Source organism: Podarcis tiliguerta (assembly GCF_965153285.1).
Source record: "Podarcis tiliguerta genome assembly, chromosome: 13".
NCBI lineage: Eukaryota > Metazoa > Chordata > Lepidosauria > Squamata > Lacertidae > Podarcis > Podarcis tiliguerta.
In genome coordinates, this window is record NC_139546.1 from 50,699,648 (window position 1) to 50,714,051 (window position 14,404).

General features: G+C 51.1%; 1 protein-coding gene across 1 annotated transcript in view; it reads right to left on the reverse strand.

Annotated features, from left to right (window-relative positions):
- The window catches only part of NEURL4 (neuralized E3 ubiquitin protein ligase 4), a gene marked incomplete at its 5' end in the record, with an annotated part of 56,014 nt that overhangs the window by 37,775 nt on the left and 3,835 nt on the right, over positions 1–14,404 (reverse strand). Inside the window, 6 exons of the mRNA XM_083410026.1 lie at positions 1,954–2,026; positions 2,126–2,214; positions 5,050–5,161; positions 7,115–7,398; positions 10,144–10,209; positions 12,054–12,432. Coding sequence (XP_083266152.1) covers positions 1,954–2,026; positions 2,126–2,214; positions 5,050–5,161; positions 7,115–7,398; positions 10,144–10,209; positions 12,054–12,432 — 1,003 coding nt within the window. The remainder of the gene's footprint in view (positions 1–1,953; positions 2,027–2,125; positions 2,215–5,049; positions 5,162–7,114; positions 7,399–10,143; positions 10,210–12,053; positions 12,433–14,404) is intronic.

Genomic DNA, 14,404 nt, shown 5'->3' on the forward strand with positions numbered 1-14,404 from the left:
CCTCCCATCAGATGTGAAGGACATAAGCAGCTATCTTCTTTTTAAAAGACATCTGAAGGCAGCCCTGTTTAGGGAAGTTTTTAATATTTAATGCTGTATTGTTTTTAACACTCGATTGGAAGCCGCCCAGAGTGGCTGGGGTATATTAATAATAATTATTATTATTATTATTATTATTATTATTATTATTATTATTATTTCTGGACCACGCAGGAGGCGGCGGCATGTGGGGCACAGAGCTGCTGCACAGTTCAAGGACCGCACTTGTTGGGCAAGATCCAGTGCCCCTAGTTTCTGACCCTTTACGAAATGAGCTATCTTGGTTCCCATTCGGTTCAGAGTTCAATTCAAGTCCCTCCCAATTACCATTGGCAAAACGAAAACCAGCTCTCAGGCCTGGACTTCAGAAGTCTCAGGAAATATCAAGATAAACGCACACAATTCCCTGGGAACGAGGGATTGATTTAAGCCACTCTGGGAACTGTAGTTCCGAGAAAGGAACAGGGGGTCTGCTCACAACAATCAGCACCCAGAACAAACTACAACTCCCAGGATTCTTTGGGGAAGTCACGACTGTTCAAAGTGGTTTAAACATATGATATGAATGGGGACTAATAAAACATCAGCACAGAAACACACAGAGTGGGATACGAATTGTTCACCCCCCCCCCAGCAATTATTATCCTTAAACCTAAAGCATGGGTAGGCAAACTAAGGCCCGGGGGCTGGATCCGGCCCAATCGCCTTCTCAATCCGGCCCGCGGACAGTCTGGGAATCAGTGTGTTTTTACATGAGTAGAGTGTGTCCTTTTATTTAAAATGCATCTCTGGGTTATTTGTGGGGCATAGGAATTTGTTCTTTTTTTTTCTTTCAAAACATAGTCCGGCCCCTCACAAGATGTGAGGGACAGTGGACTGGCCCCTGGCTGAAAAAGTTCGCTGACCCCTGACTTAAAGGTTCAAAGTGTCTAAAGCAGGCATAGGCAAACTCGGCCCTCCAGACGTTTTGGAACTACAATTCCCATCATCCCTGACCACAGGTAAGAGATATTGGAGATGAACTAGGTAACTGTTCAAAGTTATACCCCAAAATGAAGTTCATACACACTCTGTTCACCTGGCAAGTATTTCAACTACTTTTAGGTGCAGTTGCAGATTGTTAAAAAAAACTGGTAATACCAAACTAGTCCAACTCCATTCCCCTGTGTGAGCAGTTCATAGGCACCCAAACCTCACGGGCCTCAATCTACCACAAACCTCCTTTCTAGTTTATAAAACAGCCTTCCTCTCAACGCCACCCCTCCCTTGGCCTCGACATTGCCCTAATCCTCGTATTTACGGGACTGCCTCTCCTGGTCTGCAGAGGACCTTAAGGTCCATGAATAAGGTCCATGAATAATCATAGTTAGAGGTCCCAGGCCCTAAGGAAGTCAGATTATCCTCCACCAGGGCCAGGGCCTTCTCAGTGGTGGCTCCGACCTGGTGGAATGCTGTCTCCCATGAGACCAGGGCCCTGCAGGATTTAACTTCCTTCCACAGGGCCTGTAAGACAGAGCTATTCCGCCTGGCTTTCAATTTGAATTTAGGCTGATCTTTTATTCCCCTTCCTTCCCTCCCCCTCCCCTTTTTATGAAGATTACCCACTCTGGGATCCCACAGCTAATTCTCCCCTGGTCTCCTCGCTGGCCCAAATAGGACTAACAGCCAGCTAGCCCTGGTGATCACCTAATGTTTATTGGATGGATTTTCCCCCTAAATTGATTTTTGAGTTCTGAATTTATTGTTACTCACGTTTTTTACTGTATTTTATGCTGGGGTTTTTTGTTGCATCAATTACGTGTTTTAAATCTGTTGCTAGCCGCCCTGAGCCTGGTTTTCTGAACCGGGAAGGGCAGGGTCTAAATAAAAAAATATTTATTATTTAAAGTTCCTAGACCCCATGAGCACACCGACCTTGGTCGATGCCGTTGATGTAAAAGTGAAGAGCGTTGTTGGACTTCCTGGTCAAGCCGATGTGGTCTCCTTCCTGCAGAAACAGAGAGGCGATAGAGGGTGGATTTCTGGGGAGAGTGGAAAGGAGTCGAAGTCCCCACAAGGACCGGGGATGGGGCCACACTCAGCTCACCTGCAGCTCATCCAGGCTGAACTCACAGTACTCTCTCCGCGTCCCCTTCCCATTGGTCAGGATGCCACAACCGCTCATCATGATGGTTCCTGGGTGGGGATGACAAGAGGAAGGACTCAGGAAAAGGATCTAGGAGTCTTGGTTGACCACAAACTTGACATGAGCCAACAGTGTGACGCGGCAGCTAAAAAAGCCAATGCAATTCTGGGCTGCATCAATAGGAGTATAGCACCTAGATCAAGGGAAGTAATAGTGCCACTGTATTCTGCTCTGGTCAGACCTCACCTGGAGTACTGTGTCCAGTTCTGGGCACCACAGTTCAAGAAGGACACTGACAAACTGGAACGTGTCCAGAGGAGGGCAACCAAAATGGTCAAAGGCCTGGAAACGATGCGTTATGAGGAACGGCTAAGGGAGCTGGGCATGTTTAGCCTGGAGAAGAGGAGGTTAAGGGGTGATATGATAGCCATGTTCAAATATATAAAAGGATGTCACATAGAGGAGGGAGAAAGGTTGTTTTCTGCTGCTCCAGAGAAGCGGACCCGGAGCAATGGATCCAAACTACAAGCAAGAAGATTCCACCTCAACATTAGGAAGAACTTCCTGACAGTAAGAGCTGTTCGACAGTGGAATTTGCTGCCAAGGAGTGTGGTGGAGTCTCCTTCTTTAGAGGTCTTTAAGCAGAGGCTTGACAACCATATGTCAGGAGTGCTCTGATGGTGTTTCCTGCTTGGCAGGGGGTTGGACTCGATGGCCCTTGTGGTCTCTTCCAACTCTATGATTCTATGATTCTGGGAGCCTGATTGGCTGCCGATGGAGCCGGGTACCAACTCATCCTCTCAGAGTCAAATGCAGGTCCGAGGTGCTTCTGCAGCACGAACACCTGTATATCTGAAGGAGCGTCTCCACCCCCATCGTCCAGCCTGGACACTGAGATCCAGTGCCGAGGGCCTTCTGGCTGTTCCCTCCCTGCGAGAAGTGAGGTTTACAGGGAACCAGGCAGAGGGCCTTCTCGGTGGTGGCGCCCGCCCTGTGGAACGCCCTCCCACCAAATGTGAAGGAAATACGCAGCTATCTTTTCTTTAAAAGACATCTGAAGGCAGCCCTGTTTAGGGAAGTTTTTAATATTTAATGCTGTACTGTTTTTAACACTTGATTGGGAGCTGCCCAGAGTGGCCGGGGAAACTCAGCCGGATGGGCGGGGTATAAATAATCAATTATTATTATTATAACTAGCAGCGATGAGATCGGCTACCACATCAGATTCAAGGTACAGTGGAACCTCGGGTTAAGTACTTAATTCATTCTGGAGGTCCGTTTTTAAGCTGAAACTGTTCTTAACCTGAAGCGCCACTTTAGCCAATGGGGCCTCCCACTGCTGCCGCACCGCCGGAGCACGATTTCTGTTCCCATCCTGAAGCAAAGTTCTTAACCCAAGGTAATATTTCTGGGTTAGCGGAGTCTGTAACCTGAAGCGTATGTAACCCGAGATACCACTGTATCTAAAGACCTTTAGCAACCTGGGACCACTTTACCTGTGAAATCATCACTGCCCCATCTATGCCCGCTTGACGGCTTGGATCTGTGGGTGCCACATCAATAGCTGCTTCCCAATCTTCATAATCGTAATAATATTTTCATTATTTACCGTATTTTTCGCTCTATAGGATGCACTTTTCCCCTCCTAAAAAGCAAGGGGAAATGTTGTGTGCGTCCCATGGAGCGAATGCAGGGGGGAGGGAGGCGGGAAAAGCCCCCAGGAGCCACACACAAGCTCCGCGGGGCTCCTGCGGGCTTTTCCCCAGGAGGGAGAAGGGACTGACTGGCCGCATCAGTCCCTTCTCCCACCTCGTAGAAAAGCCCACAGGAGCCACGCACCCTTTAAAGAGTGCGCAGCTTCTGTGGGCTTTTGCGAGAGGTGAGGGAATCCCCCCACCTCCCAGAAAAGCCAGGAGAAGCCGTGCAGCCCTTTTAAAGCCCTTTTAAATTCCCCCACCTCCCGCAAAAGCAGGAAGAAGGTCCTGGAGTAGCACACAGGCTGCGTGCAGCCTGTCCGCTGCTCCCAGAGCTGGGGGGGGGGGGAGAATCATATTTTCCCCCTTGATTTCCCCCTCTGAAAACTAGGTGCGCCCTATGGTCAGGTGCGCCCTATGGTGCGAAAAATACGGTATATGCCACCTACCTGACTGGGCTGCCCCCAGCTGCCAACAAAATATTAAAGACACAACAAAATTTCAAACATTAAAAAAAACAAAACAACTTCCCTATACAGGGCTGCCTTCATTTGTCTTCTGAAAGAAACGCCAGTCTCCTAGTGAGGAAGCCTCTACACTGCGGAACTCACTGTCTATTGATACTCTTCTAGGCACCTGATAAAAAAAAATTTGTTTCGGCAAGCCTACAGAAGGCTGTGTGCTTTAATCTGATTTCAAAACAGATTAAATTGCTGATTTCAAATTTCTGGAATGTTTCGAATAGTGATAACAACTACCGTATTTTTTGCTTTATAAGACTCACTTTTTCCCTCTTAAAAAGTAAGGGAAATGTGTGTGCGTCTTATGGAGCGAATGCAGGCTGCACAGCTATCCCAGAAGCCAGAACGGCAAGAGGGATTGCTGCTTTCACTGCGCAGCGATCCCTCTTGCTGTTCTGGCTTCTGAGATTCAGAATATTTTTTTTCTTGTCTTCCTCCTCCAAAAACTAGGTGCGTCTTGTGGTCTGGTGCGTCTTATAGAGCGGAAAATACAGTACTTTTTTGCTGACAATTTTACCATTTTTCTTGCAACCAAACCTTATGGAATTGCTAAAAATAAAGAGACTCTCCATGCTGCAGTAGTGCTACAGAGGCCTTGTTAAAAGCAGCCAGTTCCTCTCCTGCCCCTTTTTCTCCCACAAACCCCGACAGAATGAGCGAGGGGGGTTACCTGAACGCAGGTTGGTCATGGTGGCTGGGTACTCCAGGTTGTTAGGATTGTGGGTAGTGACCCCGATTTCAATGGATCCCGACCACTTGTCCACCAGCTTGTCGATTCGGATCTGGAAGAAGCAGCAGAGCCGTCGGCCATTTTTGACGCCCAGGGACCTAGTCCTCTTCCCCATCCCTGGCCTGTCTCACCCTGGGACCTGCATCTCTCTTGATGCCTTCTCCCAACTTCCGGCACCGAAATCAGCCTCCCCCTAAACTGCATCCTTCCAGCTGTTTGGAACTACAACTCCCATCAGCCTCCTGCCCCCGGACAGCGTGCAGTTCGACAGCTGCGGTCCAAAACAGCTGGAGCGACTCAGGGTTGGGGAATTCTTGCTAGACCACAATACCCATCGTGCCTGACCACTGGGTATGCTGGCATGGGGGCTGATGGGAGCTGGAGTCTAGCAACATTGAGAGGGACTCCTTCGTTCCGGAGGTCCGTCCTTAACCTGAAACTGTTCTTAACCTGAAGCACCACTTTAGCTAATGGGGCCTCCTGCTGCCGCCGGAGCAGGATTTCTGTTCTCATCCTGAAGCAAAGTTCTTAACCTGAAGCACTATTTCTGGGTTAGCGGAGTCTGTAACCTGAAGCGTATGTAACCTGAAGCGTATGTAACCCGAGGTACCACTGTAGCCTATTAAACTTTAAAAGCTTAGGTCCAGTCGCAGACGACTCTGGGGTTGCGGCTCTCATCTCGCTTTACTGGCCGAGGGAGCCGGCATACAGCTTCCGGGTCATGTGGCCAGCAGGACTGAGCGGCTTCTGGCGAACCAGAGCAGCGCATGGAAATGCCATTTACCTTCCCACTGGAGCGATACCTATTTATCTACTTGCACTTGACGTGCTTTTGAACTGCTAGGTGGGCACTGAGAACTTACGTGCAGTCAAATTGTGTGTGGCCGTGTATATGCACAGAGTCGACAAATAAATTGATTTAAACTGCGAAAATAGTGCCAAAAGAGCAGGGAAATGGCTAGCAGTTCTGGGAGCCTTTGCAAGGGCAAAGGGACGCAGAATCAGCTGCCACTGCTCTGGGACAACCAGGGAGGGAGGGAAGGCTCTTGACGCTTTAACGTTAGTGCAGAAGAGGGAAATCTGGACAGTCTAGAGATGGGTTTTTTCCTGGGCAAAAACTGCAATTGCCAGAATTTTCTCTTCTAAGTAACCACCAGGAGGCCTCGTTTTGGAATGGGGTTTGCATGCGCCTCTTCTGTGTCAACAAGAAGAAAGCCACAATGCGGCTGCCAGCCTGGCGTGTTCCTGTATTGAGGCGATACTTCAATAGCTGTTTAGGTAAGAACATATGAACAGGCTTGCTGGATTAGGCCAAAGACTGGATTGTGGCCGACTCTGGGGTTGCGGCGCTCATCTCGCTTTATTGGCTGAGGGAGTTGGCATACAGCTTCCGGGTCATGTGGCCAGCAGGACTAAGCCGCTTCTGGCGAACCAGAGCAGCGCACGGAAACGCCGTTTACCTTCCCGCTGGAGTGGTACCTCTTTATCTACTTGAACTTTGACGTGCTTTCGAACTGCTAGGTTGGCAGGAGCTGGGACAGAGCAACGGGAGTTTGCCCCATCGCGGGGATTCAAACTGCTGACCTTCTGATCAGCAAATTCTAGGCTATGTGGTTTAACCCACAGCGCCACCCGTGTCCCAGGGGATATGATAGCCGCCTTCAAATATCTGAAGGGCCGTCACGTGGAAGACGGAGCACGCTTGTTTCCCAGCCCAATGAATCCAAATGACATGAAAGGAGAGTGCAACTAAACTTCAGGAATTCTCCTCTTCAGGACTTTAATTCTGAGCAATCGAAGACTGCGCCTCCACACAGCCAACCTCTCCTCTGCCCATTTCACGCCTCTTCTGGTTCTGGGAGGAAGGGAACTGGTCGTAGCAGGAGGGGGAGACACTCTTCACCGGCCTGACTCACTTCTGCCCCTTGATCTCCCCCTCCTCCCCTGCTCCCGATTCTGCCTCCGATTCTGGACTTCTCTCTGCCCCCAATTCTCCCCTCCTCACCTCAAACATCTCGTTGTCCCGCAGCGGACGGTTGGTCATGACGACGCCGTTGTTGAACTCGTCCAGCGGGCGCCTCCGCTCGGCCGTCTTGTTGTTGTTGCTGAGCTTGATGAGGGTGCCGCACTTTTCGTGGAAGAGGAGGGCGTCGTTTGAGGTCATGGGGGGGGCTCCGCAGGAGGCAGAGTCCGAGGGCGGGCTGCCCAGGCTGACGTTCAGCAGGCTGCCGTTGTAGGCCGACAGAATGGCGTTGCTCACCACCTCCGACAGCTCCATGCTGGAGAAGCCTGCAGGCCGGAAGAAGAAGAGTTTGGATTTGGTATCCCGCTTTATCACTAGGAAGTTAGATTGGCTTCAACCAGAGCCAGGGCCTTTTCAACTGTGGCTCCGGCCTGGTGGAACTCTCTGCCTCATGAGACCAGGGCCCTGCAGGATCTGATTTCTTTCCGCAGGGCCTGTAAGATAGAGTTGTTCCGCCTGGCCTTTGGCTTGGAGCCAATTTGATTCCCTCCCTCCCTCTCTTTCTTTTTTCTTTTCCTTCTCCTCCTGCGATGAGGCTACATTTTAATATTTTAATGTTCCATTATTTTAATGTTGTATTTTACTTTTGTTTTTAAGTTGTAATCATTCATCTTGTTTTTATTATTGCTTGTAAGCCGCTCTGAGCCCAGGGGAGGGCGGGGTATAAATAAAAAATTATTATTATTATTATTATTATTATTATTAGCCGAAGGAGTCTCAAAGCGGCTAATATTCTCCTTTCCCTTCCTCCCCGACAACAAACACTCTGTGAGGTTAGTGGGGCTGAGAGACTTCAGAGAAGTGTGACTGGCCCAAGGTCACCCAGCAGCTGCAGGTGGAGGAGCGGGGAATCGAACCTGGTTCACCGGATTACGAATCTACTGCTCTTAACCACTACACCACACTGGCAGCGGAGGAGGAGGAGGAGGAAAGCGCAGTTAAGAAGGGGACAAGACCCTCTTTGTTACACACTCCAAAATAGCTCGCAAGGTCTCCTGTCCCAGGATGCTCAACACATCGACTGAGAGCAAAGGACCATGGAATTGCTGAGATCAGTCAGCGGGAAGGTAGTAGGTATTTCTTCATACACAGAGGAAAGGCCACCAAACACTGGGCAGTATCAAACGCCTTTTCTACACCGGGGGTCCCCAACGCATGCCCAATTACAAGGCCTTGTTTCGTTCTCAATGTCAATGGGACAAAGAGCATAAGGAAAGCTGAATCAGGCCAACAACCCTTCCTTTATTTATTATTTTATTTTATTTATAGGCATCTCTCCACTTAAAGGTAAACGTAAAGGGACCCCTGACCATTGGGTCCAGTTGTGACCGACTCTGGGGTTGCGGCTCTCATCTCGCTTTACTGGCCGAGGGAGCCGGAGTACAGCTTCCGGGTCATGTGGCCAGCAGGACTAAGCCGCTTCTGGCAAACCAGAGCAGCGCACGAAAACGCCGTTTACCTTCCCGCCAGAGCGGTACCTATTTATCTACTTGCGCTTGACGTGCTTTCGAACTGCTAGGTGGGCACTGAGAACTTACGTGTGGTCGAATTGTGTTTGGCTGCGTACATGCACAGCGTCGACAAATAAATCAATTTAAACTGCGAAAATAGTGCCAAAAGAGCAGGGAAATAGCTAGCAGTCCTGGGAGCCTTTGCAAGGGCAATCCCATGAGCCTTTGCACTCAACGTTTGGGCCTTTTCAAGGGATTCTAGATGTTTAGAGGGCGTTTACAGGCTTCTTAGGGGGAGCCCCCCCAATATGCCATTTTGCATAGACACATGGTACCCGGGAACATAACCCCTGCGGAAGTGGAGAGATGCTTGTATTAAATGTGTTGTATACCACCCTTCAAGGGATGCAGGTGGCGCTGTGGGTTAAACCACAGAGCCTAGGACTTGCCGATTGGAAGGTCGGCGGTTCGAATCCCCATGACGGAGTGAGCTCCCATTGCTCGGTCCCTGCTCCTGCCAACCTAGCAGTTTGAAAGCACAAAGTGCAAGTAGATAAATAGGGACCGCTCCGGCAGGAAGGTAAACAGCGTTTCCGTGCGCTGCTCTGGTTCGCCAGAAGCGGCTTAGTCATGCTGGCCACAGGACACGGAAGATGGACACCGGCTCCCTCAGCCTGAAAGCGAGATGAGCGCCGCAACCCCAGAGTCAGCCACAACTGGACCCAATGGTCAAGGGTCCCATTACCCTTTACCATTATTAGCCATCAAGAGCTCTCTCCTTCTCCATGACTCTGCCTCATCTTCTTTCAAAGCTGTCCGCGTTGGTGGCTGCCGCCGCCTCTTGTGGCAGCAAGTTCCACAGTCTGCTGTGTGAAGTATCTATTTCTTTAGGCCCTCCCAAATCTCCAGCCATGCTGCTGCAGTGGGTGGCCCCAAAGTGATGGCCCGGGACTCGGGCTTGGAGCCAGAGGAGTCACAGGCTGCATCTGAACCAGGTCTGGGGCCTGATCCTGAAAAGCCCCAGTCTGCCCAGGTTCCCCTGCAACAAGCACCAGCTGGGCTGAGTCAGGGGCCTGAGCCTGCCCTGGCTCCAGATGCGGGGACGACCTCGTTGCCTTCAGCTGGGCCATCACTTACAGCTGCTCCACTACCGGTTGGGTCAGGGGAGGGGAGGCGGCCTCTGGGTCTAGTAACCCACCGACATCTCCTGAGCTGCAGAGACTGAGGTCTGAGAGAAGGAGAGACCTGAGTACTCGCAGGAGGAGTGCTCGCCTTCGGGCGAGACAGGGAGGTGTGTCACTGGGGGATCAGGACCGGCCGTTACCCCGACAGAGATAAAAGGCTGCTGGACCCTGCCCCAGGTTGTGGGAGCAACGTTGCTGTTTGCCAGAACCTGTCTGCGATCCTGTGCCTGGTTTCCTGTCTCGTGTCCTGCCTTGGCCCTGTCGGACTGACTCCTCGTGGAACCCTTGGATTTGGGACCGGACCTGGACCGCGTTACTCGGATTACGCCATGGCCCAGCACTCCCAAGTCGTCCAGAGCGGAGAGGAAATGCTCACCGTTCTCCGACTCCAGGCTGTTGGGAAATTTATCCGGCCGGTTCTGGTTGCAAGGCAGGTCCAGAGCTGCAAAATGAGGGGGAAAGGAGGTGAGGGATTTGACTCAACACCAGCTGCAATGCCCTCTAACTGCAGCGCACAGATCGCTCCGGCACTATCAGGACCTGCCATAGCTGTCAACTTTCAGATTTGAAAATAAGGGATCAGCAGCCTCGAAAATAAGGGATCAGCAGCCTCACCTGTCCCGGGGACAGTCTATGGGATATCTAACAATCCAGGATAGCAGTGGGAAGCAGCGGGAAACGGCACTGGAATGAGGGAATTTCCCGCAAAAAAAGGGAAGGTTGACAGCTATGTATCAGGACAACAGCAACAGATCGACCCCCATGATTCAGATCACGGCACAGTGGCTACAGCTCCAGGTGGTTCATACAGAACAACGAGAGTCCTGCCGAATCAGGCCAGCAGCCCACCTAAGTCCAGCATCCTGTTCTCACAGTGCCCATGCAGATGGCCCAATCAAAACCCTCAAACAGGATTCGAACACAAGATCCGCACTCTCCCCTCCTGAGGTTTCCATCAGCTGGTACCCAGAATCACTGCTGCCTCCAAGCGCAGCCAAATTGGCTAGTAGCCATTGATAACCTAATCCCCCATGAATTTGCCTAATGCAATGCTAATCTAATATTAATCCAATATTACAGGCACTGGGCAGAGTCGCCTTCGCTTCTCATCTTGTCTCACCCTTAAGCAAGTAAGCCCAGCCGCCAGGGAAAACAACACAAAGCGAATCCCCAGCTTCACCGGCCAGACCGAACCGACTGCGCAGAATTTGTAGTGTCAAAAAGGAAACGAGTCAAACCATCGCAAGAGGTGTTGAAATTTTGGGAGGTTGGATAATTACAATGGATTGGTCTCTGGGGTGGGGTGCACATTTTCATTCTTATTTATTTATTATTGCTTTGTCAAAATACGAAATGAAATTAAAAAATAGAAAAGGGGGAAAGAAAAGAATAGAGTTGGAAGGGGCCCCAAGAATTCTCTAGTCCATGTCCAACAGGTAGATCGTGATCTACTGATAGATCACTGGACATCTGTGATAGATCACTGGCTCCCCCCAAAGAAGCTCAGCAACTTTGGCTCCCCTAAGAAAAGCTTTACATCTTTGCCCTGAAGCCCCAAAAACAGGGCTTTCCTTCCTACAGGACAGCCTCTCTTGGTACGCCCCACGGAGAGGTCCACAAATGACAACACCTTGGAGGTCCCAGGTCGCAAGGAGGTTAGATTGGTCTCAACTAGGGCCAGGGCCTTTTCAGTACTGGCCCCGACTTGGTGGAACGCTCTGTCCCAAGAGACCAGGGCCCTGCGGGACTTGACATCTTTCTGCAGGGCCTGCAAGACGGAGCTGTTCCGCCTGGCCTTTGGGCTGGACTCGGCCTGACCCTTACGTTTCCCTCCCCTTATGGTTCTGATCTATAGGCTACTTTTAAAATGAGGCTCCATTTTAAATGGTATTTTAATGCGTATTTTAAATTGGTTATTTTACCCCCTATGATTTATTTTTTGTAATTTTACCGGTGTTAGCTGCCCTGAGCCCAGCTCTGGCTGGGGAGGGCAGGTTATAAATAAAAATTTATTATTACTACTACTACTAAAAAAAAAAAAGCTCAACTTTGACCCGAACCCCCCAAAAAACATGGATGGTTTTCCTTCCTAAAAATAGATCATTGCCAGTTTTTTCTAGTCCAGCCCCCTGCTATGCAGAAATAGGCGGCTGTCCCTTACGGGGATCGAACCTGCAACCTTGGCGTTATCAGCACCCCAGCCTCTAACCAACTGAGCCACCCAGCAGCCGCTGGCCAAGCGCCCCCCTGCGTGAGATGCCTTGCAGGCCAGCCGTTCTCCCGTACCTTCATCGTGCGCGACGGCCTCTTCCGCCTCCTCGGGGTTGCTGGGCACCACCGTGATCTGGGTGCACTTGCCGTACAGGTCCACCACGGCCCAGACGTGGAGGGGGATGCCGGTGGCCGCCACGCCGCAGTCCTGCCCGTTGACCCAGAGGCGCAGCTCCCCGTTGGCCGTGCGCTGGATCCCCACGCGGTCGCCCTCGCCCAGCTGGTCCAGGTCTTGGCCATACTCCTCCAGGATAGAGCGCCCGTCCCGAAGCACCGAGCAGCCCGAGATGATCCAGGAGCCACCCTTGAGGCCTGTGGCGCTGCTGGGGAAGTCGAGGTGGTTCGGGTCCAAGGCCGTCACGCCAATCTCGATGGAGCCGCTCCAGGAATTAACCTGCGGGAGGCGGAGAGCCGGGTTAGGAACTCATAGATATACAGTGGTGCCCCGCAAGAAGAATGCCTCGCAAGACGGAAAACCCGCTAGACAAAAGGGTTTTCCGTTTTGGAGGTGCTTCGCAGGACGAATTTCCCTGTGGGCTTGGTTCGCAAGACGAAAATGTCTTGCGATTCCTGGGGGTTTTTTTCGCTCCCCACCCCCTTTTTCTAAGGCACTAAGCTGCTAATAGCCTTTTAGCAGCTAATCCGCTAATCCCTTAAGCCTTTAATAGCCGCTAATAGCCGCTAAACCGCTAATAGCGCTAATCCGCTAATGGGCTTGCTTCGCAAGATGAAAAAACCACTAGACGAAGAGACTCACGGAACGGATTCTTTTCGTCTTGCGAGGCACCACCGTACAGTGGTACCTCAGGTTACATACGCTTCAGGTTACAGACTCCGCTAACCCAGAGATAGTGCTTCAGGTTAAGAACTTTGCTTCAGGATAAGAACAGAAATTGGGCTCCGGCGGCACAGCGGCAGCAGGAGGCCCCATTAGCTAAAGTGGTGCTTCAGGTTAAGAGCAGTTTCAGGTTAAGAACAGACCTCCGGAATGAATTAAGTACTTAACCCGAGGTACCACTGTATAAGCTAGGGGGCAAGTGGCCCCTTAAACCTGGGTCGCAATCGCCACAACGGAACGGCTGTTTGTCAGGGGGTTGGACTGGATGACCTTTGGGGATCTAAACTGATCGATTCTACTACATTGCTTCATTGTAAAGTGACCGACTCTGGGGTTGCGGCGCTCATCTTGCTTTACAGGCCGAGGGAGCCGGCGTCCAGCTTCCAGGTCATGTGGCCAGCATGACTAAACCGCTTCTGGCGAACCAGAGCAGCGCACAGAAACGCCGTTTACCTTCCCGCCGGAGTGGTACGTATTTATCTACTTGCACTTTGACGTGCTTTCGAACTGCTAGTTCTTAAAACAGGACCCCTGGATGGTTAAGTCCAGTGAAAGGCGACCATAGGGTTGAGGCGCTCATCTCGCTTTCAGGCTGAGGGAGCCGGCATTTGTTCACAGACAGCTTTCTGGGTCATGTGGCCAGCATGACTAAACCGCTACCTGCGCAACAGGACACTGTGACGGAAACCAGAGAGCACGGAAACACCGTTTACCTTCCCGCCGCAGTGGTACCTATTTATCTAGTTGCACTGGCGTGCTTTTGAACTGCTAGGTTGGCAGGAGCTGGGACTGAGCAACGGGAGCTCACCCCGTCACGGGGATTCAAACCGCTGACCTTCTGATTGGCAAGCCAAGGAGGCTCAGTGGTTTAGATTACAGCGCCACCTGCTTCCCAGGTATGCAAGAAGAAGAAACATTCCGGTACTTCCAGGTTTTGGCAGTCCATACCCCGAAAAACGCAACCTGAAGCGTCTGTAACCTGAGGTATGACTAAATCTCTGCACTCAGCCCTACACATTCATTGACGTGACAAGGGAGCACCAAGATGAGCTGCAAGGGGTCTGGGATTCACACAGCAACGCACAAGACACATGCCTTTTGCTGCGCACTAGTCAGCTGGCTCAATGCAAGACGTCGGTTGCCAACCCGGTGCCCAGAAATCTCTGAGCAGCTGCAATTAGGATGGCGTCAGTAGCAAACCACCCGGGGAATTTCAAACACTGGCAGGTAGAAGGAGGAGGAGATGAACGCAGAGTCACCCCAGAAGATCCCGTTTTTGCTTACAACAGGGGCAGTAGCCAAGATGTCAGCCTCCTGCTGCTTTAGACTACAACTCCCATCATTCTTGACCACTGCCTGTGCTGGCTGCGGCTGACAGAGCTATAGTGTGGCGCAATGGGCCAGTGCTCCTGGCTGTTAACCAGAAGGTTAGTGTTTCAAGCCCACCCAGGGGTGCCTGAAGGCAGGATTCCTGAATTGCAGCGGGTTGGGCTAGATGACCCTCACGGGTCCCTATTTATTTTTATTT